The sequence below is a fragment of the Oncorhynchus mykiss genome, chromosome 6, assembly GCF_013265735.2.
Source record: "Oncorhynchus mykiss isolate Arlee chromosome 6, USDA_OmykA_1.1, whole genome shotgun sequence".
Lineage (NCBI taxonomy): Eukaryota > Metazoa > Chordata > Actinopteri > Salmoniformes > Salmonidae > Oncorhynchus > Oncorhynchus mykiss.
In genome coordinates, this window is record NC_048570.1 from 78,366,166 (window position 1) to 78,380,263 (window position 14,098).

Below are 14,098 nucleotides of genomic sequence, written 5' to 3' on the forward strand. Positions count from 1 at the left end.
AGATAATATGACACCCCTCCCAGGGACAATCCCTTTTAAACATTACACTAAATTTGTCTGCTTTAATAACTGCTTATTATGTCTTTGGAGATCAGAGTTACATGACCCCATCTCTCAGGTGTTATGATTCATAGTGGAGACACGATTCATAATGAAGAGGGGTCAATGGCTAAACTAAGTGTGGGCGACAATTATTTTAAACATGAATTTGTTTGGAGGAATGGTAACATAACGATTACTATGCCATTATTTATTCCTATAAATATGACTCTATCAAGCCTTCTTTGAACTGCTGTGTTGAGCAAATGTAAGTTATACTACCAGAATGAAATGAGCAATTCCAGTCAAAGATCATGTTTTTGTTGTTCACCTTCACTTCCTTGTGCATAAACTGACCCCCACTCCCCAAACTGACTTCCTTGGCTGTAGCCTACGTCTCAGCACAGTGTTTGAAAAAGGAACAGACATCTTTGAGGGGGTGCCACTTTCTCGCCCATAACCCATATATAGTCTTATCAACGGTCAAATGTATTGGATCAGCGAATCGCCGAGGAGAGCCATAAAAAAGGCAGGACCCGCGGAAGATAGCAGCTGGCGTCGTTTCCCCAAAAAGTATTTGGTATCCATGGGGATCCAGTAACTCCTCTGCTATAGTACATATTTGACAAACTATAGTCGGCTCGAGCTTGCACTCCAGCTTCACGTTCAGTGTGGTTCAGACGCGCGGAGCTTCTCAGCGTTTTAACTCAGTTGGTTTTTTGTCAGTTGGTGAGGCCACCCCAACAACACAGCAGTCATGGACGCCATCAAGAAGAAGATGCAGATGCTTAAACTCGACAAGGAGAATGCCCTGGACAGAGCTGAGGGAGCTGAGGGAGACAAGAAGGCAGCGGAGGACAAGAGCAAACAGGTTGGCATCCATAGAGAAATCGGGTTCAGTCTTATTTGGGTACGGAATGCTTTGGAGCGTTCTCTCTCTCGATATGGATTAAATCACGTCTCAGAGGATGAGAATGAGGATCAGTATTGATTGTTGTATTTAATCGTATTAGGAATATATTTGTTTTTGGGGCGTGACAATATTTTATTATTTGACTCCAGGAAGTTTTAGAAAATATTTATTGTTTGACCGATTCATTTATACTGCATCATGCAGGATTAAGCCTAGTATAAACTAATATTATTTGATCAGCGTTATATATATATTTTTTACCCTAAAACATGAATAGCGTAGTCTATTGATTAAAGTATGCCACTCTAGTGTTGTGGGTGGATTGAATAAATTACATGTCCAAAGACAAAGAATATGATATGAAGCATTTGTAAGTGTTTGCCTTTTTTCTATGACTTGGCTTTTGTTTTCTTCCCTTTTTTGACTGTTTCTGGCTGTGCGTCCACTCTGTTTATGGCACACCCCAATTGACTGATAATATTATCCACCAACTATCAGCTTGAGGATGACCTGGTAGCGCTGCAGAAGAAGCTGAAGGGAACAGAGGATGAGTTGGACAAGTACTCTGAGTCTCTTAAGGATGCCCAGGAGAAACTTGAACTCGCTGAGAAGAAAGCCACAGACGTAAGTTTGAAGAGGCGCGGTGGCATAAACCTGTCCGAAGTGTTAAGAGTGGATTCAGGGGGACCACGAACAGTCTGCCAACATGGAACCTCAACATGTTTCATTCTAGGCCTAGTCATCACACATATAAGTTAGGATTATTTTATTGTTTCAGTTTGGAATAGCCTACATAATTGTTTATGGTTAATAGCTGCATCTTCATTAGACTCGACCTGCAATGCGCAATATTCCACGTGTTCACTGAAACCGAACAAGACTGAGTAGACCAACTGTAGGCCTAACAAATGTGCCTTGTGTGCCACCCTCCTCGAAGATGCAAGCAGAAGGGTAAATTTAGCTGTGTTTTATATGGCCAAGTTACAGGTTTAGGCAGTGTACCCTGTGCACCCCGCAACCTGTTGGGTTAAAATGGGGGCCCGTTTAGAATTTCAGTTAAAAGTTTGGTGGAAGTTTTTGAATATTTTAAATACATTTTAATTTAGATTTGTAGGTGTCATACATTATATTCCAGTCGTCAAATTAAAACTTTTACTTATCCTTTTATTGAGAATGTTGTAGGGGAAGCCAATAATTAAACGTTTGTTCTTATAGGAAACATGCATCTTATTGTGTCAGTTTAGAAAGAACACCAAATTATGATAGTAATTATGATTAAAAAAAAACATTAAACAAAAATGGTACCAAACATATTTATACTTTAAGTAGCCTATAGGTCTATCATTATTATGAATTGGGATAATCATGTTACTTTTGTCCTTATGTAATCGATGTTTATTTTTATATACAATTAATATCTTCAAATACTCTGCTCTGAGCAGAGATCCCATTATAGGCTAATGGCCAATAAGTCATTATGACATAATCACATTATCTCACTATAATACAATAAATAAAAACCTCTGTAACAAAATCTTTCTGGATATTTTGAGGCAATTCATGAAATGTGTTACTTCCGGTGTCATTTAGCGCAAATCCCAGCCTCCCCAGTAGCTGTTGGAAAAAACAGAGTCGTGAGCAGATTTTGTCATCCCGGCATCGTTGCGCGTTTCTGTCCCGAGAACCGTTAGAAAAAGGCGTAGGCAATAGAAAATAGGCAGTAAACAAGCGAAATGGCCGGGCTAACTTCGTTGGAAACTGTAAAAAGGAAAATTAAAGCATTACAAGAACAGGCTGACGGTGCAGAAGAGTCGGCAGAGAGGCGGCAGAAGCAACTGGGTCTGGAGAGGGATGCGAGAGAATCCGTAAGCCCTGGCTAATAATTTAAGACAATTAGTCTGCAGCCTGCCTGATGACAGTATTAGTATAAATCTGATCAACAGCTTGGTAGAACGATAGACAGAATATATATGATTTTACGGTACTAAAAACGTCAATATTTTGTCTGTCATGTGATGTGCTAAAGGGATGGAGAAATGGGACAGTGAGAATCAATTTAATGGTAAAACGTGCCAGGCAGGAAGGCTCCAAAATAAACACATTAGCTTAGGCTGCTGCAGTTTCAGCATGCTCCAGTCGATCATACACTATCATTCTACACCTCCTGTAGCTACATGCATTTACATAATTGGCAGCTTATTATGTTTATGTTGGTTACTGCCTTTCCAAACATACAAATGAGGCCTATATAAATGTACAGTGCCTTGCGAAAGTATTCGGCCCCCTTGAACTTTGCGACCTTTTGCCACATTTCAGGCTTCAAACATAAAGATATAAAACTGTATTTTTTTGTGAAGAATCAACAACAAGTGGGACACAATCATGACGTGGAACGACATTTATTGGATATTTCAAACTTTTTTAACAAATCAAAAACTGAAAAATTGGGCGTGCAAAATTATTCAGCCCCTTTACTTTCAGTGCAGCAAACTCTCTCCAGAAGTTCAGTGAGGATCTCTGAATGATCCAATGTTGACCTAAATGACTAATGATGATAAATACAATCCACCTGTGTGTATTCAAGTCTCCGTATAAATGCACCTGCACTGTGATAGTCTCAGAGGTCCGTTAAAAGCGCAGAGAGCATCATGAAGAACAAGGAACACACCAGGCAGGTCCGAGATACTGTTGTGAAGAAGTTTAAAGCCGGATTTGGATACAAAAAGATTTCCCAAGCTTTAAACATCCCAAGGAGCACTGTGCAAGCGATAATATTGAAATGGAAGGAGTATCAGACCACTGCAAATCTACCAAGACCTGGCCGTCCCTCTAAACTTTCAGCTCATACAAGGAGAAGACTGATCAGAGATGCAGCCAAGAGGCCCATGATCACACTGGATGAACTGCAGAGATCTATAGCTGAGGTGGGAGACTCTGTCCATAGGACAACAATCAGTCGTATATTGCACAAATCTGGCCTTTATGGAAGAGTGGCAAGAAGAAAGCCATTTCTTAAAGATATCCATAAAAAGTGTTGTTTAAAGTTTGCCACAAGCCACCTGGGAGACACACCAAACATGTGGAAGAAGGTGCTCTGGTCAGATGAAACTAAAATTGAACTTTTTGGCAACAATGCAAAACGTTATGTTTGGCGTAAAAGCAACACAGCTCATCACCCTGAACACACCATCCCCACTGTCAAACATGGTGGTGGCAGCATCATGGTTTGGGCCTGCTTTTCTTCAGCAGGGACAGGGAAGATGGTTAAAATTGATGGGAAGATGGATGGAGCCAAATACAGGACCATTCTGGAAGAAAACCTGATGGAGTCTGCAAAAGACCTGAGACTGGGACGGAGATTTGTCTTCCAACAAGACAATGATCCAAAACATAAAGCAAAATCTACAATGGAATGGTTCAAAAATAAACATATCCAGGTGTTAGAATGGCCAAGTCAAAGTCCAGACCTGAATCCAATCGAGAATCTGTGGAAAGAACTGAAAACTGCTGTTCACAAATGCTCTCCATCCAACCTCACTGAGCTCGAGCTGTTTTGCAAGGAGGAATGGGAAAAAATGTCAGTCTCTCGATGTGCAAAACTGATAGAGACATACCCCAACCGACTTACAGCTGTAATCGCAGCAAAAGGTGGCGCTACAAAATATTAACTTAAGGGGGCTGAATAATTTTGCACGCCCAATTTTTCAGTTTTTGATTTGTTAAAAAAAATTGAAATATCCAATAAATGTCGTTCCACTTCATGATTGTGTCCAACTTGTTGTTGATTCTTCACAAAAAAATACAGTTTTATATCTTTATGTTTGAAGCCTGAAATGTGGCAAAAGGTCGCAAAGTTCAAGGGGGCCGAATACTTTCGCAAGGCACTGTATATTTTATACAATCCTGTCTATAGTATGTTATATATAATGCTGGAGATATACATGAAAGTACAGGGGCTCCGGAGTGGTGCAGCGGTCTAAGGCACCGCATCTCAGTGTTAGAGGGGTCACTACAGACCCTGATTCCATTCCAGACTGTATCACAATCGGATGTGATTGGGAGTCCCATAGGGCGGCGCACAATTGGCCCAGCGTCGTCCGGGTTAGGGTTTGGTTGGGGTAGGTCGTCATTGTAAATAAGAATTTGTTCTTAACTAACTTGCCTAATTAAATAAATAAATAAAATACAGTGTGGTCTGGGCCCTTATCCCTTTCTCACACATTAAACCTTAATCCCCTATAGTGTTAAGAAGCCCCCCACAGAGGTGTTCAAATATGACCCCCAACCTCCTCCATTACACATCTCTCCAGATACTGTATTATGCAAGAAAGTGTGACTGTCTGAGTGTGCATCAGGTTGACATTGTGGTTTCCCCATGTTGTGCTCACTTAGGCCGAGGCTGATGTAGCTTCCCTGAACAGACGTATCCAACTGGTTGAGGAGGAGTTGGATCGTGCTCAGGAGCGTCTGGCCACAGCTCTGACCAAGCTGGAGGAGGCTGAGAAGGCTGCTGATGAGAGTGAGAGGTGAGCAGAGCAGAGACTCCGACTCTGTATCATACACTACACTCGTAGACAAAAAAAGGTGCTATCTAGAACCAAAAATGGTTCTTTCAGCTGTCACCATAAGAGAAGCCTGTGAATAACCACTTTTGTTTACGGGTAGAACCCTTTTGGGTTCCATGTAGAATCCTTTCCACAGAGGCCTCTACATGGAACCCAAAAGAGTTCTACATGGAACCTAAAAGGGTTTTACCAGGAGTCAAAAAGGATTCTCCTGTGGGGACAGCTGCAGAACCCTTTTGGAACCATTTCTTCTAGGAGTATAGACCCAGCCATCATCAGACCCGTCAGTCTGTCTCAAACACAGTCATCAACACCGAACCCATATAGATGACATCAATCCACATGACCACAGTAATAATATTATAATTTCACTCTTAAAAGTGTTCAGTAAAGGATGCATTATAAAGGGATTGTATAATTTCAGCCAGTAGTTTTAGAAGAAGCCAAGCCGAGCGAAAATTGTGCACAATTGTGTACAACGACATCCATTTCTTATGATATGTTACATCCTGCATTTTTTTTAAACAATATTCTGCAATTCATATGATACAGTATGTTATGAATTCCAATAAGTACAATATGTGACAAATTTGTAAGTGCTTAAGATCATGTTCAATCTCTTTAACTAGCACACTTATTGAGAAGAGTTCATGTAAAATATGCATACGCACACTGTACCAGATGTATTGTGTTACAATAGACAAGTGCCAAATGTAGTTATGGCCCCCACAGTGTGTGGACGGTTGGGCTGCAGATTAATGTCCTCCTGTTCCTTTTAGTTGATCAACATTTTATTTCTTTAAAAAACAAGACAACATGCAATGTCCTCCTATCCCTGACATATGTTCCCTCCGTTTATTCTGTCCTCCAGAGGCATGAAGGTGATTGAAAACAGAGCATCGAAAGATGAGGAGAAGATGGAGCTGCAGGAGATCCAGCTGAAGGAGGCTAAGCACATTGCTGAGGAGGCTGACAGGAAATACGAGGAGGTGAGTTTCCTAGCATTCCTTAGGCTGAAACTTTATGATATACAGTGCCTTCGGAAAGCATTCAGACCCCTTTACTTTTTCCTCATTTTGTTACGTTACAGCCTTATTCTAAAATCGATTAAATAAAAATAAATCCTCATCAATCTACACACAATACCTCACAACGACAAAGCAAAAAGGGTTTTTATTTAAAAAATCTATTTATTAAAGATAAGAAAACAGAAATACCTTATGTACATAAGTATTCAGACCCTTTGCTACGAGACTCGAAATTGAGCTCAGGTGTATCCTGTTTCCATTGAGCATCCTTGAGATGTTTCTACAACTTGATTGGAGTCCACCTGTGGTAAATTAAATTGATTGGACATGATTTAGAAAGGCACACACCTGTCTATATAAGGTCCCACAGTTGACAGTGTATGTCAGAACAAAAATCAAGCCATGAGGTCGAAGGAATTGTCTGTAGAGCTCAGAGACAGGATTGTGTCGAGGCACAGATCTGGGGAAGGGTACAAAAAAATGTCTGCATTATAGACGGTCCCCAAGAACACTGTGACCTCCATCATTCTTAAATGGATAAAGTTTAGAACCACCAAGACACTTCCTAGAGCTGGCCACCCGACAAAACTGAGCAATCGGGGGAGACTGGCCTTGGTCAGGGAGGTGACCAAGAACCTGATGGTCACTCCGACAGAGCTCTCAAGTTCCTCTGTGGAGATGGGAGAACCTTCCAGAAGGACAACCATCTCTGCAGCACTCCACCAATCAGGCCTTTATGATAGAGTGGCCAGAAGGAAGCCACTCAGTAAAAGGCACATGACAGCCCACTTGGAGTTTGCCAAACGGCACCTAAAGACTCTGATGAAACCAAGATTGAACTCTTTGGCCTGAAGGCCAAGTGTCACATCTGGAGGTAACCTGGCACCATCCCTACGGTGAAGCATGGTGGTGGCAGCATCATGCTGTGGGGATGTTTTTCAGCGGCAGGGACTAGTCAGGATCGAGGGAAAGATGAACAGAGCAAAATAAACAGAGATACTTGATGAAAACCTGCTCCAGAGTGCTCAGGAACAAAGACTGGGGCGAAGGTTCCCCTTCCAACAGGACAACAACCCTAAGCACACAGCCAAGACAACGCAGAAGTGGCTTCGGGACAAGTCTCAGAATGTTCTGGAAAAATGTAAGTGGTCTGAATACTTTCTGAAGGCACTGTACTTCTGAGGTAGTCGTGTGTGTGTGTGTGTGTGTGTGTGTGTGGGAAACAGACAGCATATAGACCTGTACATGAAACTAAACATATAACATATTGATTGCTTGGTGCACCAATGTGGTATAGTGATGTGTTGTCCTATTATGGGTGAAAACAGGTCGCCCGTAAGCTGGTCATCATTGAGAGTGATCTGGAACGTACAGAGGAGCGTGCTGAGCTCTCTGAAGGGTAAAAACTTTGGAACCAACCACAAAATACAGCACAATTTACTGCTTTGGAGACAACCTGCTGTTACTCTTATTGTGTGCTTATTGCCCTGTTATAACTCTTGTTTCTTTCCCCCGTCGGTCCTCCTATTGCATTCGTTCCTACCCCTCCTCTGCTCCTTACCATACCTAAAACACCAGCAAATGCGCTGAGCTTGAGGAAGAGTTGAAGACGGTCACAAACAACCTGAAGTCTCTTGAGGCTCAGGCAGAGAAGGTAGGTCTGTTTAGACAAATGTATCTCTTCTCAGGTCGTTGCAGTCAGGGGTTATATCCCCATTGCCTGCTAGTGTAGCCATAGAGATAAAGGGAGGTAACTCTATTGAGTAGGCCCACTAATTTCTGCCTGTTATCCCTTGAACCAGTTCATGTCGGTAGTGCTGTGATGATGACTCTCTGACCTGCGCTCCACTATGTCACTACAGTACTCACAGAAGGAGGACAAGTACGAGGAGGAGATCAATGTTCTCACAGACAAGCTAAAGGAGGTGAGTTCTCTTTAGCATTAGCAAATTAGCTAATGTTTCCATTCACTTTACCATTAGCTAAAGTGGGACATTAGCGTTAGCATCTTAACCACTAGATCGTCTGTAAAGTGCAACCATAGAAAGGGTGGAGAACACTAGACATTGTATTATATATCTATGTTGGAACATGTTTTGGTATGATGAGGATGGGAGACACTCATCACATCTTGTCTGCCTCTTGTGCTACAGGCTGAGACCCGTGCTGAGTTCGCTGAGAGGTCCGTGGCCAAGCTTGAGAAGACCATTGATGATCTGGAGGGTATGGACCTTTTTTCCTTTCATTTCATATATTGTGAAGCATTTTCTATGTGAAAATCTGAGGTAAGTTGTATAGTAAAACCGGACATATACAGTGCCTTCAAAGTATTCACACCCTGTTGTATTGTGTTACAGCCTGAATTTAACATTGATAAAATTTTGTCACTGGCTTACACACAATATCCCATAATATCAGAGGAATTATTTTTTTAGAAATGTTCACAAATTAATTAAAAAATGAAACGTTGAAATGTCTAGAGTCAATAAGTATTCAACCCCTTTGTTAGGACAAGCCTAAATAAGTTCAGGAGTAAAAATGTGCTTAGCAAGTCACATAATAAGTTGCATTGGCACACTCTGTGTGCAAGAATAGTGTTTAAAATTATTTCTGAATGACTACCTCATGCATCTCTGTACTCCACATATAAAATTACCTGTAAGTTCCCTCAGTCGAGAAGTGAATATCAAACACAGATTCAACCACAAAGACCAGGGAGGTTTTCCAATTTCATGCAAAGAAGGGCACCAATTGGTAGATGGGTAAAAAAACTAAAAACACACGCATTGAATAACCCTTTGAGCATGGTGAAGTTATTAATTACACTTTGGATGGTGTATCAATATACCCAGTCACTACAAAGATACAGGCGTCCTTCCTAACTCAGTTGCCGGAAAGAAAGGAAACCGCTCAGGGATTTCACCATGAGGCCATTGGTGACATTAAAACAGTGAGGGTTTAATAGCTATGATGGGAGAAAACTGAGGATGAATCAACAACATTGTAGTTACTCCACAATACTAACCTAAAGGACAGAGTGAAAAGAAGGAAGCCTGTACAGAATTAAAATATTCAAAAAATCCATCCTGTTTTCAATAAGGCACTAAAGTAAAACTGCAAAAAATGTGACAAAGAAATTAACTCTATATCATGAATACAAAGTGTTATGTTTGGGGCAAATACAACACATCACTGAGCACCACTCTTCATATTTTCAAGCGTGGTGGTGGCTGCATCATGTTATGGGTATGCTTGTCATCTGCAAGGACTAGGGAGATTTTTTAGGATAAAAATAAACAAAATCCACCTTTCAGCAGGAGAATAATCTGAAACAGAAGGCCAAATATACACTGGAGTTGCTTACCAAAATGACATTGAGTGGCCTAGTTACAGTTTTGGTTTGAAAATCTATGGCAAGACTTGAAAATGGCTGTCTAGCAATGATCAACAACCAACTTGTCAGAGCTTGAATAATTTAAAAAAGAGTACTGTGTGAAGTCTAACCTTTCATCACCTCCTCTGTGGTGTCATCAGATACTGCATCTACATTCTGCACAGTCAGTTCTGTGCTAGGCAGACTAGGCCAGTGCCACAGCTGACATTATGCAGACCCACAGTCAGTATTTGTTAGGCTAGTGCAGGCCAGGGAAAGAAATGTCTCATGCTGCTGTTGGTGTGACTGTGGCACTGTAGCTGTGGAATTACAAAGCATTCACAATGGAGCTCTATATAATTTGGTTGGAGACCATGTTGTCATTTCCTTCTGGAAAAGAAAGCAGCGACACACTATACCACTCCGATGTAATATGTATTAATTAGATACAAACATTTCAACACCAAGCTGCCTTCATCAGGGTTTTGGTTAGTCATTTCCTGATTGGTCTAAACAATCGAACAGGGCATTAGTGGCCTGTGCACATCCTATTGCTCCCTTATTCTTTTTTTTGGTTTGACATTCTATTTTATTTATTTGTTCTCTGACAATCCATTGTTCTTTCCTACCTTTTCCCCTCCTTTCTTTGCTCTGTCTATCATCTCTGTTGTTGTCCCCAACCTCCTTCATTATCACCCCATCGATGTCATCTCCTCCACCTCTCCTCCTCCACTCCACCCATAATAGATGAGTTGTATGCACAGAAGCTAAAGTACAAGGCCATCAGCGAGGAGCTGGACCACGCCCTCAACGACATGACCTCCATGTAATCTATCACCTGCTTGTGTCTGCTTGTGCGTTGTGCATAGGTCCCACCCACTCACAATTTTTTCTACTGTATACTCCCTCTAGTGGCATATTTTTTGTATGTTTCATTTGTTTGGATTTTTCCACTCACATTTTAGTTTCAGTGCCTACTAATCTGACTCACTTTACGCTTCTGCCATGCAACAGCAAATAGCTTTTGCCTTTTGTAGTTAACTAGTGGCTTTTTTGTTAGGCTGAGAAAACTATATAGAATCTAACATGCATTGTACAATAAGTTATTACATGCTTTTAGAAACATCTAAATTGAACTTCCAGAATAGTGTACCTCTCAACCCTTTTTGAGTACCTGGCTCTGCTTTCTGTTCTGTGTGCTGTGGTTTCCATCCTGCATGTCATATCAGTCACGTGCCTTTCTACGATTTGTCCCTCCAACGCGTTTTGTTTTTCCTCTCATTCTTTTCCAGTTAACTTGTTTACATCATCTCACAACCATCACAGACGCCACCCGCTGGTTGAGAGGCCTCTCTACTACAACTATGTGGCAGTATCGCCCAACATCCTGTCCCCTATGTCTCCACATCTCTTCTTTACCACAGCACCACCGCACATTGGGCCTCTGCTGCTGCTGTCATCCTATAGACCACCTTTTGTACAGAACCCTGACTCATTTTGCTTTCTGTAAAATAAACTTTACATCCATCCATGTCAGCCATCCTTACCCTTCAAATCTGTAGTTCTTAATTTCCTTTATTTCATTTCCTGTCTTTAAATGTTTCTCTGTTTAATTTATTACTGAGCAGCTTTGAATAAAACCGAAAGCTCCTCTTCACAAACATGTTTTTTGATTTGATTTTGGTTGGCACTATGTACTATGGTAGTAGTATTAACAAAAAATTTGTTTACATTTGGACAAAAGCACATCCACCGAGCTTATTCTTTTAAAGTATACAGGTGTTTATTGACAGGGATAGGCAAGAAATTAAGAGGGAGAGAGAGATAAAAAAGATTGTAGAGGTGCGGTGGGACAGGGATTTGACCCCACTCAGGCAGTGGATTGTTTAAGTGCAGAGGGCTGCGGCCATGACCTCTCTACCAACCTCAGGCATGGTTTCAACTTCTTTAACCAGCCGAGTAATTGACATGGATTGATCAGAAACTGAAAATGTACCTGTTTCAGCATCCTCAGCATTCCCGACAGTCACACTTTGCTTCATGTTCAAAGCCAAAATATAATAGTGACGTGTAACATTGGGGATATTCTGTAAACATATAATTCAGTCATTTCACAGTCACACCATCTCCACATTGAGGTGAGGGAGCCATTTCTTAGTTTGCATATAGATGTGATCATTTAGGCAGAGGGTAGAAAACAATGGTATTTGTTGTGTGTGCTGTTGTAGCATGACACGACTATCTTTCTGTACTAACACACTTTGTTCTCTCTATTCTATTTTCTCTTAACCTGCTTTCTGACTGCAAAGACCCTCTGTACCAGCAGCTTGAGAAAAATCGTCTTCTTTCCAATGAACTGAGAGTGGTGTTAAATCAGGAATAAACTATTACTGGATGTGTTGTGAAATTACCACTGTGCTCAAATTGGATGAAACAAAATGAAAGGCACTCTTCATTTGTGGCACAACATTAAAATACCTTTGTCTTGTCATGTCATTGGCCGTAGACGATGCTGTGATGGAAATATAGGCTAATGTGTGTCTCTGACACAAACCTAAGAGTCAGGCAAAGACAAAAAATATATACATATTGGATCATATTTATCGGGAAGAAATAATTGGACTTGTAGTTAATGCGGAGCATCAGAGAAATTAAATGCATGTTCACATTGCAGGTGAAGAGGGCAGGTTTCACAGACTCACAGATGGATTTAAGCGCAGGCCTATTTTAGTTTAGTTAACCAACATCTGGAATTGTTATTTCATGAACAGCAATTCGATTTAGATAACATAAACTGGATCACTGTCTATAAGTCTATGGCTGAAAGATCGTCCATTGTACAGGAGTAAATCTGGGCATAATCTGGGTCTGTGAAACTGACCCATAATGTATGATAAGGCTTGATATGAGTGTGCATTATAACAATATCTACTGACTGTGGTTGACTAAGGATATACACAGGGACCACCTTTTAATGTTTTAACTATAACAATCTTCATTCAATATTATTGGGTCCTTTTCATTGTGGTCAAAAATTATAAATAGTCTGCAGGCTTCATTTTTATGTTGCACACACAGTTTGTCACTATCAGGCTAATGATGAGATGAGAGAACTTTGGTATGTGTCAAATGTTGGATCAGACACTCATGGACCTCAATAACATGCAACAACATGGTCCATTATCACACAAGACTGCACCGCTCACCTGCTGTGACCTGGTCCAGCATTACACAATGATCACACCAACACTCACCTGCCGTTGCTATGGAGGGCTCCTCCGTGCCCTCTTTGTGGAGATCTCTGGGGCTTGACTGTTTTCTCAGCTCTCAGAGGGGCTGAGAAAACAAACACAATGGACTTTAACTGGATGTTAGCTAGACAGCAAAATAGACATATGGCTGAGCAGTCACTTGACTCATATACCATTTATTTTTGTATGTTAAAGTGAGATTTAATTGACAAAATGTGCACGTGATTTATTCAAGCTGTTATAATGGACAGGATTACTCTTGACCAATTAAGCCATAACCGAAGCCAAGGTTTAACATTTGTACTTTTTTATTCTGCTTTTGTAACTTGTTCTTTTAGTCATATATTGTCCATGTTTCTTTATGTACATGTTTCATATGTATGTGCTGGTGCATCAGTGATATACAGTACTTATATTTAAAAGAAAGTAAGCATGTGCAATATGTACACTGATACAATGTTTAGCGAGGCGGAAGGTACAGTATGTTCATTTAATCTCAAATAGATCGACCTAGATCATTTCATGTCCAGTGTCTGCCACAGGAATGTTTTTTTTTTGTTTGTTTTTGTTGTCAAATAGTATACATGTTTGATTTGATGGTGTCTCTTGTTCATTTTATTATGTGAATGTAATGTATAAATAAAAACCCACAATCACATTTATGAAGTGTCACTTTCAGAAAACATGTTGACATCTGTAATCTGTGCTATTATTTTACAGTGGTTACACTGTAGATAAGGGGTACAGTTAGAATCGTAGTCCAGTCTCCACTAAGTCAACTGTGATTTTGTTGAAATCCATTTGACTTGTAAATGCCCTTTAGAAAGCTCTGGCTCATATTTTTTACAAGTGGAAGCAGATGTAGTGTGTGAAGACTACACTCTAGTGTTGGTGTGAAGCTACTGCACAATGATCATTAACTCACTCAC

The 14,098-nt window shown here is 40.7% G+C and overlaps 1 protein-coding gene across 4 annotated transcripts; it reads left to right on the top strand.

Annotated features, from left to right (window-relative positions):
• The first annotated feature begins 567 nt into the window (after window positions 1–567).
• On the top strand, window positions 568–13,827 carry LOC110526630 (tropomyosin alpha-1 chain). Of its 4 annotated transcripts, XM_021607760.2 has the most exons (10): window positions 569–910; window positions 1,451–1,576; window positions 5,345–5,478; window positions 6,389–6,506; window positions 7,874–7,944; window positions 8,124–8,199; window positions 8,408–8,470; window positions 8,699–8,768; window positions 10,666–10,744; window positions 11,211–11,579. In XM_021607760.2, the coding sequence occupies exons 1-10, from the start codon at window positions 797–799 to the stop codon at window positions 11,212–11,214; spliced, it is 855 nt and encodes a 284-aa protein (XP_021463435.2). In that variant the 5' UTR covers window positions 569–796; the 3' UTR covers window positions 11,215–11,579. The 4 variants fall into 4 exon arrangements, with proteins under 4 accessions (XP_021463436.2, XP_021463435.2, XP_021463439.2 ...); XM_021607761.2 differs by lacking the exons at window positions 10,666–10,744; window positions 11,211–11,579 and adding an exon at window positions 12,228–13,827 and having other exon boundaries at window positions 568–910; XM_021607762.2 differs by lacking the exons at window positions 569–910; window positions 1,451–1,576 and adding an exon at window positions 2,628–2,817.
• Window positions 13,828–14,098: the final 271 nt, after the last annotated feature.

Excerpts from the sequence above, each read along its gene's own strand:
- LOC110526630 (XM_021607760.2), top strand. The coding sequence starts at position 797 with ATGGACGCCATCAAGAAGAAGATGCAGATGCTTAAACTCGACAAGGAG. Across the intron at positions 5,479-6,388 it reads GCTGCTGATGAGAGTGAGAG|AGGCATGAAGGTGATTGAAA; the intron begins GTGAGCAGAGCA and ends TCTGTCCTCCAG. Across the intron at positions 8,471-8,698 it reads TCACAGACAAGCTAAAGGAG|GCTGAGACCCGTGCTGAGTT; the intron begins GTGAGTTCTCTT and ends CTTGTGCTACAG.